We start from the raw sequence: 17,136 nt of genomic DNA, 5'->3' as shown, positions 1-17,136 counted from the left end.
ACGCACCGGATTCATCAATTTTGATATGGATTATTCGTTGGGTTTTTCGATAAAGTCACGTAGATAGGTTCAAATAAATTAACAACAAACTACGACGTTTCGATCGCAACACAAGCGTTCGTCATCAGGATCGTCTCCCACCTGAAGACGATTGCTTGCGTGGCGATCGAAACGTCGTGCTCTATTATTTTTTCTACCCACGTGACTTTACTGAAAGAACCAAAGAGTATGGATTCCTGCAGTCACGAAAGCTTCAAATCAAGATTACAAGCGTTCGGCTTGTGTTGCGATCGAAACGTCATGATAATTATTTTATTATGTTTTATTTGTATTATTTTATTATTTACATTCTACGTGACTTTACCGAAAGAACCAAAGAATATGAATTCCTGCAGTCACGAAAGCTTTAAGTCAATATTTGATATCGATTCTTCCAGCTCCTAACGCGTGCAGTCGAAAGGCGTGTGTCTGCAGCCGTTGCATGTGTTGACGGGGTTTCACGTGGTGCCTCTAGGCCTGAGAGCAGCGGCTGCTAGCCGTCGTGGACCACGGTCCACCAATAACATCGCTGACTCAATGAACACGACGCTCAAATCCTCGTGCGTGCGACGGTCCCGCGGGCCACTCGCCACGGCCGTGCGGACAACTCATCGTAGAATGGAATCGCGATCCTGAATCTTTACAAACCACCGATTTGCGTCGGAAGCGGAGAGGGACCATCGTACACAAGCGCGGAACCTGGCCCCTGGGATGCGTTCGTTTTCTCTCCAGGTAAAAAATGTTACACATCCAAACGCACCCATAAAAAGGAGTAAAATAACACAATAAAGTTATAATGGCACGCCCTGGAAAGGAAGGTTTTACTTGCACAAGAACAGTTAAAACAGTTACGGTTAGTGGCAACACTATTTTAGTGGCAATAAAATGTGCAAATGTTTACTCGTCTCCGTTGGTGACGTTAAGACGCCGAGAGCGTCTCTCCTTGCTAGGGGCGAGCCCACACACGGAGCCCGGAGCCCACGCACAGAGCACGGAGCACCTGGATGGAGGAACGGCGCCTGCAGCCACCCCCAGGCCACGCAACGAGGTTCTGGCACAAGCGTGAACACCACACTCCTGATAACAACAGCAGTAGTAGATCATAGAACACATTCCTGCGGAGGGAGCTGGTAGGAACGTTGGGTTGCTCGGTCAATGGCCAGGGTCAACGGCGGCGTGGTGTATTCCGCAAATATGCCCGACTGTGAGGGCGGGCACAAGCCGGCGTGAGTAGGTTAAACGTTGAGTTTTATAAGGGCACCACGGGGTGACCAGCCCCTCCCCACCCAGCCCCACCCCCCCACCCAGCCCCTCCCCACCCTCCCCACCCAGCCCCTCCCCACCCTCCCCACCCAGCCCCTCCCCTCTCTACCCAGCCCCACCCCTCCCATTTGTTGATGCACGACGGACACAATAATCCCCTGTGGGCTGGTGTAACCAGGAGGTTCCTACCAGTATAACGGGGACAGCCCTGGCGGAGGGGCCTCCACTGGAGGGAGCTCTGGAGAGCCCCATCCAGGAGGGTGTTTGGCCTACTCTTCCACGCTGGCTGGACATCTTGCAAGTGGTGGTGATGATGATGATGGTGATGGTATAATAATAAACACAAAAAGGTGTTTGAGACACCATAAGCACGACGAGAAGTCCCAACATGCTTTGCATGGCAAGATGCTGTCCAAATATTCTGCACGCAAGTTGCAGCAGCCACGTGCCCAAAAGAGCTGAAAGTTTCGAGCTTTGTTTTCGGCGGAAACATGACAACGAAGCAGCTCCGTACCGTTTCCGTCCTTGCGAGGACTCGTCAGTACGGAATAGCCATCGTCGCCTACTGCCGCCTTGAATGGCCGAGGGAGTCGTGCCACGCAGCTCTCACCCAACACGGCGCGGTACGGAAGCTCCCGGGCTGTCTGCAGCACACAGACAACAGCCACCAGCCAGAGGAGCGCACGACGCCGGCCTGAGACGGCGTGACAACTACGCAAGCAGGAGCCGCAGGCAGTGAGCGTTCTCCTGGTCGTCTCACTGGGTGTTCTGTCGTGCACACACATAGCTTGTGTGTACACACATGCCCTGCACGCACACACACATAGCCCGTGTGCACACACACCCATACTAAAACCCGTCATTCGTCACTAAGTGACGGTGACATCACCACGGCGCCTGTGCCAGGCCAGGTGCACTTTGAGGCAGCGTGAAGTGTCGAAGGCTCGCTGACAGAAGGTCTCGGGATAGGCCTCGGTGCCATGGGTTGGCTGATTGAGATGACTGGCAGATGCACCAGCTGTACCCCCTACTTGGCGTACACACACCCTGGCATACGCACACCCTGGCGTACGCACACCCTGGCATACGCACACCCTGGCGTACGCACACCCTGGCATACGCACACCCTGGCGAGCGCTGCGTCCTTGCGCAGTACCTGGCGGAGGATTGCTACTGCCGTCTCGCGAGACGCCGAAAGGGAGAAAGCAAAATTATTAGGCGACTTAAATTAGCTTGACATTCAATATTATTTGTTAAACGATTTGTTTTGCAAATAATAAATAGCGACTTGGATAAATACCACGTTGCCTAACTTTCTCCCACCTCAACGTGAGAAGTTCACAACTCGGACACACAGGGCGGGAATATAAACGGTAAATGGCACTCCGTAACTACAAGCCACTATAGTTACAGTCGCTCACACGCGGACACTCTCGTGCTACGCCAGAGTGCGTTTAGTGATTGGCTATTGTGCATTTGCATTGTTAATAACACAGAATGTATAAAAGGTAAGAAACACACTCTTCCGTCACAGTATCACTCACTTAGCTGCAATGCAACTGTACATAAATAGCGACTCAGTGCTGTGGCAAAAGGCTTTGCTGCGGAATTACTTAAGTTCTTGAATCAAGCGCCAGGGCCCAAACCTGCCCTGCCACCGGCACAATCCTAGCCGTGCCAGCGTGGGGCTACCACAGTGTGGGTGGTTTTCCACTGGCTATTTGCCGAGCCGAGCCGGAACCAAACTGCGATTCACTGGCCGCGCAGGACATTTGAATCCTGCTGGTTTGCCGAACAGGGCCAGGCACGGGGTTAATCGTTTCCCTCATCCTCGTTCATCGCGTGGTGCGACGACGCGAGTGGCAGCACACCGCGGGATCTGCGGTGAGCAATAAACTTCACGCCTCCTGAGCCCCTGGCGCCCGGCCGGTTCGTCATGGCCCCAGCACCAGCGCCGCTCGGTTATGCAGTGGAAACATAGGTATGAACTCAGTACTGGTGCTTATTTTAAGGCGCCATCTGGCACTGTCACTTTGTGCTGCTGCCGCTGCCGCCGTCAAAGGCAGACTTTTTATTTATTTTCAGTGCCAAGTTAAAAATCAGCGGCCGGTGTTCTCAGAAGGGGACGGTGTCGGGCTCGGGCCCCCAGAGCCTCGCCACCGCGCCGGCACGCACGCGGCACCGGGAAGCAGATCGCTCGCCAAGACCCGGAGGGCCATGGATACCGGCACTCCGCGTTCCGGGATGCGGCAGCGAGGGGCACGGCCGTGGCGCGTCAGTCCTTGTGCAGCGTTTGGTGCAGGTGAAGGTAGAGAGGTTTCTTGGTCAGAAGGGTGAGCTTCCTCCTCTTGAAGTCCGTTGGTTTTTTGTACCTGGAGACAAACATCGCAAACAACATTACAATGTGCGCCCTCTACTGCTGCCCCCACACTCAGGAACTCCCTTCCCCCAGCCATCTGTGCCGTCGACTACCTACCCATGTTCAAGTCCAGGTTCAATGCCTTCCTTTGTTCCTCTGCCTATCACTGATGGAATAAATACGCAGCCTGTTTCTGTGCAGAGTGGTTCATACACAACATAAAACATACCTTACATACACACAACACACGAATACACAACACGACATAAATAACACACAACACACTGACGCACAACATGGAACGCAAATGCCTCTTTTAACGCCTGAGCGGTTTGCGTGGATGGCGAGCCCGGCACTCACAGCTCAATGACGACAGGGCCCGGCTTGATCTCGTCCATTTCCATGAAGGCGAAGCACTTGGTGCTGGTGAAGTGCTTCTTCGGCTTGTAGTGCTTGAACTCAAAGAAGATGGCAGCGCCTGTCACGTAGAAGAATGTCGGTGGGGAGGTTGACAGGAACTGGTTAAGACGAAACTTTTTATTTATTTTTTACAACCAGGCAATGCCCACTGAGCTATGGGCTCTGATTGAGAGGTGACCTATCCTCATTTGATGATAGCTCATCGAGGTGGCTGATATCATCATCACACGTGGGCATTTATAGCAGCAGTCAAATGATCTAAATGCGTATTTCTAAATGGGGAGGGCAGAACCGGAGGTTCCGGAGAAAAAGCAACGCGACCACCACGGGGACGGGAGAACACAAATTCCCAATAAAAAAACAGGCATCACCAGGGTCCGGGATCGAACCCACGACCTTCCTGTTTGCCAGCCAATGGAGATAACATCTCGCCACCGCCCAATGTTCAGCTCTTTGTTTACGTTTCATTTGCTGTGGTCACGTTGGTGCAGGTGACGACATTACGAGCATCTTCTTTGCTGATCACAACACCAATTTAGTTGTGTGTTGTTCAAGGATCTATAATCATCAGCCATGGTCAATCCACTGCTGGATGAAGGCCTGCCCAAGCCGTCGCTATCTCGCTGTCATGTGACGAGACAATCCATCCAGCGCGTGCACACGAGGTGCCGACTCCATCGCTCCGTCTCCGTGGTGGACGTCCTCTGGGCATTACACAAAGCAACATGGCTCCTACTGTCAGACTACTCCAGACTGTGTCTATGACCCCAGCAGCGCCTTGGTAATGGCTTTGCACTATAAGAATGGTGGGAATACCAAAAATGCTAAAATATTAATTATTGCACCTTAACCAGCCGGGTGCCTCATTAGTAAAGTGAGCGGTTCGCAATTTGAAAGATACAAGTTCAAATCCTGGCTGGGGGTTGACTCATCATCCCTCCGAGGTCGATAAAATTAGTACCACTTTGTGGGGAAGTCAACAGTGGTTGCTCAAAGGAGAGACTCGGCCCTCCACCATAGGAATGTGTAATTTACACCCCGCTGGTCGTTCGACGTTGAACCCCTTGCGGAGCGGTGCGAGCGTCACCCTTGGGCAGCTGCTCCACGTGCTTCTGAATCTCGACGTCCGTGCCAAAGTGGACGAAGGTGTCCTCCTTCCTGGAGGCCACCGGCGTGTCCTGCACGGGGCTCAGCTCCACGGCGCTCGCGTCTGCGGGCGAGAGAGGCCGGGCACGGTCGGCGAGCACGTCCGGGGCCCGCGGCGTGACCTTCTAAAGCAGCGGTTCTCAACCGGGGGTACGCAGACCCCTAGGGGTGTGTGGCAATGTACCAGGGGGCATGTGAGGTGAGTTATAAATGTGTAAAACTATATCATCCGTGAGTCATTGGGGAATAGTCGTGTACAAATCTGCCTAATATAAAATGGCCTACGATAACATTATAATCCGTATGGTAACCCTAGAACTATGTAAAATACCTTTATAAACTCCTTGATCGTAAACAATGGGGTTTCCAAGAGTAACCAGCTAGCGTAAACAAATGACGTCACGCGCGTAAACAAATGACGTCATGCGTGCAGAGCAGTCCGCTGACATTGTTTTATTCGCTTGCAGTTACTAGCAGCTAGTTAGAATATACCTTCTTGGTTCTTTCGGTGAAAGTCACGTAGAAGGGAAAGAATGAAATAATTATTTCATTATTAATTTGTATTCTTTTATTATTTCCCTTATACGTGACTTTACCGAAAGAACCAAGAAGATGAATCCCTGCAGTCACGAAAGCTTTAAATCGAAATTTAGTTAGAATACCTCACAAAATGGACAATTGGTTACAATGTTGATGTTCATTATTCGTACATTCATTTCTCAGAACCATGTTGGCTCAGGCAAGCGACTGCTCAGTTGAAATAAAAATTCAACCGCGCAGTAGCTAAAAAAAACTACAGTAGCCATACAAGGTTTAAAACCACTGTACTAAAGCATAACATTGCGCTGAAAAGCAATCGGTCGACGAGCTAAAAGATACTTACCCTTAAAAGGAGGAGGCGTACATAACTCAGGAGGGAGCACGACACGGCCAACGTTAAACAAACTTCGTGAAACACTTAAAACGGAACGCGGAACGGTACGACATGGTTGTGCCTGCCTGGCGTTCTGCCGTAGCCCTCACCCCATGTGTGTACGACAATCGTTTTGTCCGGCCTCCACCAACTATCGCAGGCAATTTGTCTATCGTCTCGCGAAGCTTGATCATGAACAGGACACCATGGCAGATGAGTCAGTGTGTGCGTGGCACTGGCCACCTTGCCCCTTTCGTGTGCCGTGCCGGCCTTCATAGGTGCTTGCTAACAGCACTTGCCCCAAGAGTCTGCTGAAGGCTATATGGGGGAACTTTGATGTTGTTGTGTGAGCCATCATCACAATGGTTGGAGCCGACGTGGACGGCCACGGGAACGTTTTATTCGTGACTCTGGGTGCTCGCCGAACTGGAGAACTTTAAAGGAAAAAAACGCCACCTGTGTTAAGCATTCTATTTCTTTCTTGATTTGAAGCTTTCGTGACTGCAGGAATCCATACTCTTTGGTTCTTTCGGTCAAGTCACGTAGCTATCAAATTAAATAAATCACGACGTTTCGATCGCAACACCAGCGGTCGTCCTTAGGCAGTAAAAAAATATAATCCAGCAGTGGATTATATTTCTTGACTTGATAATGTATAAGGGGGGCTAAGCCCTCAACAGAGGTGGACTCTGCCCCCTTCAGCTCCCCGACGCTACAGGGCTTGCACACACGCACAGGCGGCTGAATCTGCGAGGTGTTCGCATGGAGAGCTTGCGGATATGATAGACGTCCAACTGTCGTGCAGGGCACACTTCTTACATGCAGGCGTGACATCGTACTGGAAGAGTTTTCGAGAAATAAACAACGCGCGGGCAACGGCGGGCGGAATAAGAAAACGTATTAAAGTACGCAGGCTTCCTTCAGGACTAAGCTTCGCTTTTCCAAGCAAAATATACAAACGCAACAAGGAATGTAGAACGCCCCTTCACACATTTGTGGCCGTGTTGAAGAATGTGTGATGTCATAGCCAAACAGTTTATACTTGCTGCCGAGTGAAGCCTTCCTCTGCTAATGCCTTAAACAAGTATACATTCGGAGTGCAACGACACATTAATATCAGTTCTTGAACTCAAGATGAAGATGCTCGCATATAATTGCATGGGTAATAATTCACGTATATTAGGTGAATGTGGATTGCATCTAAACCCCGCCAAGGTGGCTCAGTGGTAGAGCGAGCGGCTCGCAATTCGGAAAGTTGCGAGTTGAAAAAATGTTTGGGGGTTGACTCGGGCCCATCATCCCTCTGAGGTCATTAAAATATTTACCACTTTGTGGAGCAATCAACAGTGGTTGTTCTACAGGTAGATTATCCCCTGCTTTATGAATGAAACATTTCCATCACTGGCCCCGTCAACAGGCGATGAGCACCCCTTTTGATGCTCATTTGACGTGAAAATTACTTTGCATTTTGTAATATAGTTTACGTGTGGGGAGCGGTGGCGCAGTAGTTGGCGCACTGCGCTATCAACCCTGTAACCCGAGTTTAATTCCTCACCCTGGCGAAGATGAGTGGCGAGTGATATTCCGAACCGTTTCTTTATTTTCCCCGTTCACCAACCCATGCCAACCGGTACGGCCAAAGTGAAGTGAGGGAGCTACCGTGCGGGACGCTGGTACCTTTGACGCTCACGGTGATGTACGGGTCGATGCACTGCCCTGCGTCCTTCAGGCCGATCTTGTCGATGCGGATCGTCAGCAGGGTCATGCCGGGCTCAGAGGGCAGGCGGGGCAGCAGCGTGCCTGTGGAGCGGAGGGCATCAGTGTTAGGGGCGCTCTCCAGAGCAATCCAAACATTTTCCGTGCTCAATTTCTCAGGATGCTTTCAAAACAGCAGCAGCCCCCGCATCCTGCCCACCCCCCCCCGCATGTCCAGCGTGACGCGGCTGATGGTGCCTATGATGTCACCAAGTCTGGCTCATCACCTCCCATCCAGCAGCGCAGGTCGCAAAAAGAGGTTATCGTTTTTATTATAACCGTTTTCGCGTTATCTAATTCGTGGAGTAATGGAACCCATAATCGGTAGAGTGGTGTCGTAAAGCGTGGGCCGCCAACGACATGCCAACGTTCGACTCGACCCTCGGTGAGGAAAAGATTCTATACTCCTGATCTACTATCAATGATGAGCAACAGAATACGGGTTTGACGGCGATAATGATGATGACAAAGACAATGATGATGATGCGAAAGCGCGCTTGTTATGCCTCAACAAGCCCATCGTCGCACATGCCATTACCGGACGGACGGGCGTTGAAGACGTGGGAGGTGACGCCGCCAGCTGCTCCCACCGCGCCGTCCTCCTCCTCCTCCTCACCCACATCGAGACTCTGTTCCTCACCAGGAGCCAGGAGCCTCCTGCAGGGTGGAGTGAGAGACATCGCATTCGCTACACCTGCTGGAGCCCACCCCATAACTCAGTGGTGATGGGCGTGTGCACAAGACCGATGGCGCAGATATCGGATGTGCAGGTGGTGCAATTGCACCGGGGCCCACGACAGGCCAGAAGAGGGCCCAGGATACTAGAAGAAGGCCCAGGTACCGCAAGAGGGCCCAGGATACTAGAAGAAGGCTCAGGTACCGTAAGAGGGCCCAGGATACTAGAAGAAGGCTCAGGTACCACAAGAGGGCCCAGGATACTAGAAGAAGGCTCAGGTACCACAAGAGGGCCCAGGATACTAGAAGAAGGCTCAGGTACCACAAGAGGGCCCAGGATACTAGAAGAAGGCTCAGGTACCGTAAGAGGGCCCAGGATACTAGAAGAAGGCCCAGGTACCGCAAGAGGGCTCAGGATACTAGAAGAAGGCTCAGGTACCACAAGAGGGCCCAGGATACTAGAAGAAGGCTCAGGTACCACAAGAGGGCCCAGGATACTAGAAGAAGGCTCAGGTACCGCAAGAGGGCCCTGATACCAGAAGAAGGCCCAGGTCCCAGAAGAGGGCTCGGTTACCAAAAGAAGGCCCCGGTTACCGGGCCTACTAATAGGGAAGGTAGGGGAATTATAAATTATGCAAGGGGCCCAATTTAAGTCCTTGCAGCAGGGCCGATGCCAACCGTGCTAGGCCACTCCACATGGTGAACAAATTCAAATCAGCGAGTTGCTGCATTGCATGAGAAATGGATTTTCTTCATGAGCTTGCATCCGCACCTCCGATTATGACGATTGGCTACGTACGATGTGAAAGAAGTTCAACATACATACGCACAGTTTATTTTTTCAAATCTGCGTCAAACACACCCATAAAACTATTTCAAACATCTTACGTGAATCTGAATTTAAAAAATAGTGATTTTATTGGCAGTGTTGTACAACCAGAAAAAAAATGGCTCATCATCTCCATCATAAACAGAGATGACTCGTTTGACTTTCCCTTCACTACGAAGCGTGTTAATTTGCATCGTATCGTCACCGTTGTCTAGTTCGTACCTCTGCACAGCAGTCCCCCACTGCCTATCTCCGCAATGTGCGCACCGCCACCCCCACTGTTTGTTTGGACAGCATATGAATCAAAAAAGCATCATATATATTGTGCAGTAGGGAGCTCATTTGGTCAATGCGCTATGAACCCATCGACCTAAGTTTAATTTCTGGCCAAGGCTGATGCCAGTAGAAAATGATTTCTGAACCGGACCTGGGTCCTGTGCACTTTAAACGACCCGCACTGACCAGCATGGTGTAGTATTATCATACTAAACCCCAACCACTGACATTGTGTAGAGGCCTTCATTCAGCAGTGGGAAAAAATTATAATAGTAATAAAAGTGTTATAGGCCGTATCGAGCAAATGGCCCCACTGCAAGGCCAACTGCTGCCACACTGCCGGAAGGTTGCGTTTCACCACAACTTACTCTCGCTCACCAGCGTGGCTTCGCAGCCCACTGCAGGGCACCCGCATAAAATTACGAGCCAGACACAGAGGGAAAAACATCACAGGAAAGGAGCAGGCTGAAAACAGGAAGTGCTACAAACAAAAACGGTGGCCAGACGGCCTCGCCCGGCCCGCGCAGGATTGGGTGTGGGCACCGTGCTCCCCGGGGTCCCCTCGCACACAAAAGGCAGCGACCATCCGGAGCACGCCGGCGACGGGGCACCGTCACAACACGGATGCGGCGCAGGGCATGCCAGCCAGTCCGTAGGCCGGCCGGCCAGCTCGTGGCCCCCGCTCCGTTCAGTCGCTCGGTCGGCTAGCGAGCTTGTCCCCGCAAATTATTTGTCGAGCCGTGAAATTGTGACGCATCCTCAGCAGGTGTGGGACTCATCTTCTTGGTTCTTTTGGTAAAGTCACGTAGAAGGGAAGTAATTAAATAATAATTATTTTACATAATAAAATAATTCTCACGACGTTTCGGCCACAACGCAAGCAGCCGTCCTCAGGTGAAGAACAGGTCTGTCGGAAAGACAGCGTCATTCAGACCATACTTCACCACTTTCCGACAGACCTGTTCTTCACCTGAGGATGGCTGCTTGCGTTGTGGCCGAAACGTCGTGAGAATTGTATTTTATTATGTTTTATTTTTATTATTATTTCCCTTCTACGTGACTTTACCGAAAGAACCAAGAAGATGAATCCCTGCAATCACGAAAGCTTTAAATCTAAAAAACAGGTGTGGGACGTCGACGCGCCCAGAACGGCATGACTCGTTACCTTTGGGGCAGGGGCTGAACATCAAATGGGAATTCTTTGTTGTACGTGAGAATATTCTTTATTACTGTGAAAAGAGAAAAAAAAAAGTAATGAATGTAACTTGAAAAGGAGGGTTCATTCATATCACAGTGGCGTGACTGTGTTGCTATGAACACAGTAATTTAAAGTTATGACTTAGATACAGGGAAACAGTGACGAGTGCATTGCACTATGAACCCGGAGATCTGAGTCTGCTTCCCAGCAAGGGATAACGCCAGCTGTTAGTGATATCTGAACTGGTCCTGGTCTCCCCATTCACTACCCGCACTACCCAGTGTGGTGAAGTATGGCAAACAACCCCCCATCTGGCACAGTTCCTTATATGATTATCAGCGATGACCAATCCATTGCTGGATAAATATCATTAATGTAGTATCCTGTGAGAATAAAATGCACCGTGGCCAAAAGGGGAATAAACAGCACTCACCTGGTTCCAGTTGCTTCAAATCTTCGAGTGGAAATTCTTCATTTGATTGTGTGGTCTAAAAGAGTACAACAATATCTATGAAGTTATTTGTATACCAAAGAAAAGTATCTTGAGATAATAAATAACAATAATAATACATGTATTTTACATTAAATCATAGTCGTTTACACATTGTACATATATTATTTTTCACGGTTTACATTTTCAGCGCAAAGAATACAATGCAGTGAGTCACTTTAAGTAGAAACAGAATGGTTTGTGTCGTCATAAACTTACTGCAGGATTACGGACTCGTATAGAGTACAGCGTAGAGTATAGAAGTACAGGGTCTAGTACAGAAGTGCAGGGTAGAGCACAGAAGTACAGGGTCGAGTACAGAAGTACAGGGTAGGGTATAGAAGTACAGGGTAGAGTATAGAAGTACAGGGTAGGATATAGAAGTACAGGGTAGGGTACAGAAGTACAGGGTCTAGTACAGAAGTACAGGGTCGGGTATACAAGTACAGGGTAGGGTACAGAAGTACAGGGCAGAGTATAGAAGTACAGGGTAGGGTATAGAAGTACAGGGTAGGGCATAAGAAGTACAGGGTAGGGTAGAGTAGTACAGGGTAGGGTATAGAAGTACAGGGTAGGGTATAAGAAGTACAGGGCAGAGCACAGAAGTACAGGGTAGAGTATAAGAAGTACAGGGTAGGGTACAGAAGTACAGGGTAGGGTACAGTACCTGCAGAGACTGACTCCGCACCTCCAGGCAGGCGGCAATCTTCCCCAGGATTTTCTGAAGAAAATTAAAAACACGATTCAAGATGGACAGGAATCATAATAATTGTCAAATACTTACCTAGGAAAGTCTCATCGAGTCTCAAGGCTCTTTTGCAAGAGGGTCTTGTTTTAACCTTGAGAGCCAATTTAATAGTATTAATGAGTGTTCATTAAGTGGGATGAAACCAGAGCAACCGGAGAAAACACAAATAAGAGTGGATAACACCCAACATACAATGCAAGCCTTGTGATGCAAGTCCCCCATGTAAGTCGCGTATCGTAAAAAACAACTTCATACAAAGACTACAGCAGACTAGATGCCCTGTTAAACAATATATCACCATTGGCACAGAGAATATAAACAGTTAACAGTGTTATAGAAACCTCAAGCCAATTGTTCCCTTCGTTTCTCATGTAAAGCAGTACGCTTTAAGCACAAACAACGTCATTCCAGGTGTTTTATGCAATCAGTCACTGGTCCACAAGTGCCCCTTGCAGAGCGGCCAACTCCGCTTGGTGCACACCCATGTTTATTAACGAGCGGTGCCTCTGCCAAGCTTGTTTTGGAGGCCTGCTGAGCTCTGTCGGTGGTCTGTCCAGGAAATAATTCAGTTTTAAGCCCCCTTCGTTGGCGTTACGCATTGCCGCAGGGACCTCGGCCTTTTGGTGTTGCGAACCCGGCGGTTTGGTCTGTCACGTACAGATCAGCCTTTGGTCAATCCACTGCTGGATGAGGGCCTTCTTATGCCGTCGTGGGGGCTATTTGATCAACTTGCACTGACGCTGGTCAGTGCAGGTTGGTTGAAAGCGGGATACATAAACGTGGGGGCATAAAAGTACACTGCCCACAAAGGGTCTGTGTGACTCGAGTGATTAATAAATAAATCTACCCTTTCCTCGGGGGCAGGGCAGTCTATAGGGGGCCCGGAGCAAATCTCACCATGTGGGCCCCCCGACGCCTTCAAACAAAAGCTGAAGTATTACTTCTGGCACCGTGACGTCGAAACGCGGGGTCCCCCAAATCACGGAGCCCGGTGTAACAGGCTAAAATAACCCCTGCCCCGATTAAACCCAGGTATAGTTTGGCCCAGGCCAGAGTATACCCAGGGGGATAAAGTGTCCTAGGCTAAACTATACCCCCCAGGGGTTTAAACTCGACTGGGCCAGACCATACCCCACCAGGCCAGAACATGCCCCATGTGAAAGTTCAAACGAACTTCAAGCGATATCTAAAAAGCGTATATATGGAAGCAAGAATCTCAATTTGATCAATTGAAGCATTTTTAGGGTTAGGGTTATTATTAAAGTTTTTCTGGTTGAAGCAATCAAAGTCTATGTGTTTACAGTTTTAAATAAAATGTTGGAAAAATTTAGTAATTCACGTGTATATCCCTCAACACTATTACTATAATGGGGGTATGATTTGGCCTAAAGGGGCATAATTTGGCCTAGGCCATAATATACCCCAGAGTATAAATTGGCCTAGGCCATAAAACACACGGGTATAATCTAGCCAGGGCCGTTTTAACCCCGGGTATACTACGGCCTGTGGGTATACTCCGGCCTGTTACACCGGGGCGGTCGCCCAGATTCGCCGTACCCCAGGGATGGCTCTGATCAGGGGCATCTTACAGCAATCGGCAACTGTTCTGAAACCAATGAAAGGGCAGCACCCTACACAGGCATCTGTGTTTAGTTATTGTATCCACAGAAAGCTTCCAACTACAGCCAGTGACCAAATTGCCCAGAATGCACCCGATCTTAAGCTCAGCAGGCTTGAGCTTGGACAGCTCTTGACTGAGTGACCGACGTGCATGAACAGGTTGTGATAGGCGGTTGCAGAGTTGCACTGCGTGCTGGTCAACAGAGGGCAGTGCAGCTAAATACATTTGTTATATGGTTCTTCTAAGTTCCCACGTCTATATTGCATGCATTCACCCCCCCCAATGATCTGTGTGGTAAAATATGATCGATCACACGTACACACATTACGTGCTCATGCAGTAGGCCTTCAAACTTGTGGAGACAGCTTGAATTATACAAAATGAAACGCACAATATAAATGAGACAATATGCAAGACGGACAATACACCTCGCGAAGAACAAGACCGAACATGTGTGACCGATCAATACAAATGAGACAGAACGTAGGAATCCAGATGCTGAAAACCCATCCTGCAGTTGAGAATCCTCATACCTTCTGGTCTTCAGTGAATCCTGAGCAGTTTGGCGGTGACTGTGCCTCTTTGAGAAGCTGCCTGGCAAGGCTGCAAGCACGAGACAGTCAACACGGGAAGCAATGGCATCAGTCCCTGCAGTCGCTGCATCACAAACCTCCTATCGAGTAGAGTATCAACAACACAATGCACAACACATCACCGCACTGATGATGATGATAATGACGACGATGATGGGAATGGAATTCGATTTTTAATTAAACAGGATGGGAGTTATTTGAAATGAGTTATGTTCAATCAAATTGTGGTTATCCAGGAAGTTATATTTGTACATGCAAATCACGGTGTATCACTCAACTTTAAAAGTGGGTTGTGATGCAGGAATATTCTTCACGTGTGAATAATTACTGATTGTTGAGTTATTTTGTGATAGTGATTACTTGTGGACAGGATGATTCTGTACTTTGTGATTGTGACTCCTGATGGACAGGATAATTCTGTATTTCTGTATTTTTCTATGGACAGTCTCAACGAGTCTCAGGACACGAATCTAGGGGGGGGGGGGGGGTCCTGCATTGAGGCACAGTATTTGATCAGTTCCTTTATTAAGAAACAAACACTTCTGTTCACGATGTTATTCTAGTGGATGGTGAATATGATCGACACAATGATGCTGTTGATGATTGCTATTGCTGAACTTTATGATAATGATGAGGTCGATGACTGCTTTGATTTCTGATTACTGATTGTTGATGATGTTGAAGATTTCTGCTGATGATTTTGGCTCATGATTATTGCCTATTTTTAGTAACTATGATGATTGCTGTTAATATTGATTCACATTGCTGTTGATTTCAAGGTGTGATTATGACATTGATTGCTGTGGATGACTTGATTGTGACCATGATGATGATTAACTGTTGACTATATGTATTATCATACATATATATTCTTGGTAAGACCAAGAATATGAATCCCTGCAGTCACGAAAGCTTTAAATCAAAATGTATCATACATATAGTCAACAGACTGATTACATCTGATGATGGATGCAAAGTATTTCTGTAAATTACTTTTAACTGTTGTTGACATGACTGCTACAGACCATCCCTAGTAACCGCACTTAAAGTCAATTACCTATGCTACGTATGTGTTGAGTTTTTATGTTGAATGTGTGGAGTTAATTGTGTTCTTGTTGTTATTATTACTTGTGTTATTCGTGCTTGTGCACCGCTACAAACGCAGTGTCACCTTGTAATTTAATAGGTAACTATTCCAATAGAAACTTACAAGTGTTCATCAGGAATCATTTAAATGTTTAATTCTTATCGGGCACTCTGATGTAAAGTGCAGACTCGAAATCTTCTCCACTCTATCTCCTTGACCTCTCTATGCGTGTCCTATGAAGAAGGGCCATTCCTTAAGACGTCGTCCTGTTATATCAGTTTTCCTTTCATGACAAATATGTTAAGTTTCGTGGCTATTTATGCTCCTTGTACTGGACTCAAAGGACACCTGCATACGAGATATTCCATCAGAGGCGATTATACAAGCAAAACATTTTCATAAATATGTGTAGTACTGAAGATGATGATAACGATGTTGACTTCGTACCATTGCCATCATTGTGATAACGACAAATGAATGAACTCCCCACCCTATAATTCACACACACCAATGCCCCCCCATCTCACACTCACACACGGCTACATCCATCTACACCTCATCCCAGTGTGTGTGTATAGGCATCAGACCCCAGCGAGATCCACACAACCTGCACAGCATCACCGCACTCACATCATGTACTCGTCCACCGCCTCCACCAGCTGACCCCACGAGTCGAAATCCGTTGCTTTTCCAAAGCTGCCATGCCACTTCACCACCAGCTTTCCGATGTCGCCCATCCTGACTTGACACCACGGGGGCTGCAGAGATGCGCACAGGAGAATCGGGCGACAGGAGGAGCTCGGTCGAGCGAAGAGGTCTGGGATGTGGGAGCAAGAAGGATGGGGGAGAACGAGGAGGAGGAGGATGATGGATGGAAGAGCCCGGCAGAGTGGAATTCCACGCCTGCTCGGCCGAGGAGAGCAGTGCGGAGTGGAGCAGAGCGGGTTGCATCGGGCGGAGTTACTCTGAGCACTGCTTGCGTCTTAAGGATGATTTGAAACCTGGCACACACGTGGATAGGCACCAGACGCTGTCTCCCCGACAGACCTGGTACTTCACCCTGAGGACGGCTGCTTGCGTTGTGGCCGAAACGTCGTGAGAATTATTTGATTATGTTTTATTTTTATTATTTTATTACTTCCCTTCTACGTGACTTTACCGAAAGAACCAAGAAGATGAATCCCTGCAGTCACGAAAGCTTTAAATCGAAATTTATAGGCACCATAGCGTTTGATAAATGTTATATATATGTTAAAATATGAATATTACGGAACTTTGTCAATTCACTGCTTAATTAAAGACTCCCCCACGCCACGTCGCTCATGGAGTTGACCATACTTCACCACTCTGGATGGTGAAGTGGAGGGGGGTGCAAGGATCGGTTTTGATGTCACTCCCAACTGATGTTAGCCGTGATCGGGAATCGAACTCTGATGGCATTGTTCTAATACTAAAGCATGAATAATGAAATTAGCGTTGCTCATTCTGTTGCCGGTTCAGACACTGGGAAATTCCACTTTCGCATGACGAGACCATGTACTGAGCTATTTCCATAGGGTGGACCATGTTGATTGTTCACAATGTGGTGACTGTTGTATCGGCCCTGAAGAGATGATATGCTGAGCCGACCCACGTCCGATAATTATTGAACTTGGACGTTTCAACCTACGATTACTTTCTCATGCCGCTGTTGGCTTTGTTGTGGTATCGTTTCTAAATTTGCT

At 48.5% G+C, this 17,136-nt stretch overlaps 1 protein-coding gene across 2 annotated transcripts; it reads right to left on the bottom strand.

Annotated features, from left to right (window-relative positions):
* Nucleotides 1–1,444: 1,444 nt before the first annotated feature.
* AIDA (axin interactor, dorsalization associated) lies at nucleotides 1,445–16,369 on the bottom strand. 2 transcript variants are annotated; one of them, XR_009755114.1, is made up of 11 exons: nucleotides 16,043–16,369; nucleotides 14,266–14,335; nucleotides 12,031–12,084; nucleotides 11,307–11,361; nucleotides 10,841–10,904; nucleotides 8,434–8,552; nucleotides 7,818–7,940; nucleotides 5,169–5,291; nucleotides 4,022–4,139; nucleotides 3,528–3,674; nucleotides 1,445–1,946 (listed from the first exon to the last, which is right to left on the bottom strand). XR_009755114.1 is itself a non-coding variant. In XM_061551386.1 (10 exons), exons 1-10 carry the CDS (start codon nucleotides 16,147–16,149, stop codon nucleotides 3,578–3,580), a joined length of 930 nt encoding a protein of 309 aa, XP_061407370.1. In that variant the 5' UTR covers nucleotides 16,150–16,369; the 3' UTR covers nucleotides 1,445–3,577. The 2 variants fall into 2 exon arrangements, 1 of the variants encoding a protein (XP_061407370.1); XM_061551386.1 differs by having other exon boundaries at nucleotides 1,445–3,674.
* Between the last annotated feature and the right edge of the window lie 767 nt (nucleotides 16,370–17,136).

This window comes from Lethenteron reissneri, chromosome 14 (genome assembly GCF_015708825.2).
Source record: "Lethenteron reissneri isolate LAM-NWPU_2019-01 chromosome 14, ASM1570882v1, whole genome shotgun sequence".
In the NCBI taxonomy this organism is placed as follows: domain Eukaryota; kingdom Metazoa; phylum Chordata; class Hyperoartia; order Petromyzontiformes; family Petromyzontidae; genus Lethenteron; species Lethenteron reissneri.
The sequence above is the reverse complement of the archived record's forward strand: the minus strand, read 5'-3'. Positions and strand labels throughout refer to the sequence as shown.

What these genes read in the sequence shown, in the direction of transcription:
- AIDA (XM_061551386.1), bottom strand. Translation starts at nt 16,149, where the DNA reads ATGGGCGACATCGGAAAGCTGGTGGTGAAGTGGCATGGCAGCTTTGGA. An exon ending in TTTGAAGCAACTGGAACCAG is followed by an intron (nt 10,905 to 11,306) that starts GTGAGTGCTGTT and finishes CTCTTTTCACAG; the next exon opens with TAATAAAGAATATTCTCACG. An exon ending in GTTCAGCCCCTGCCCCAAAG is followed by an intron (nt 8,553 to 10,840) that starts GTAACGAGTCAT and finishes TCCACCCTGCAG; the next exon opens with GAGGCTCCTGGCTCCTGGTG.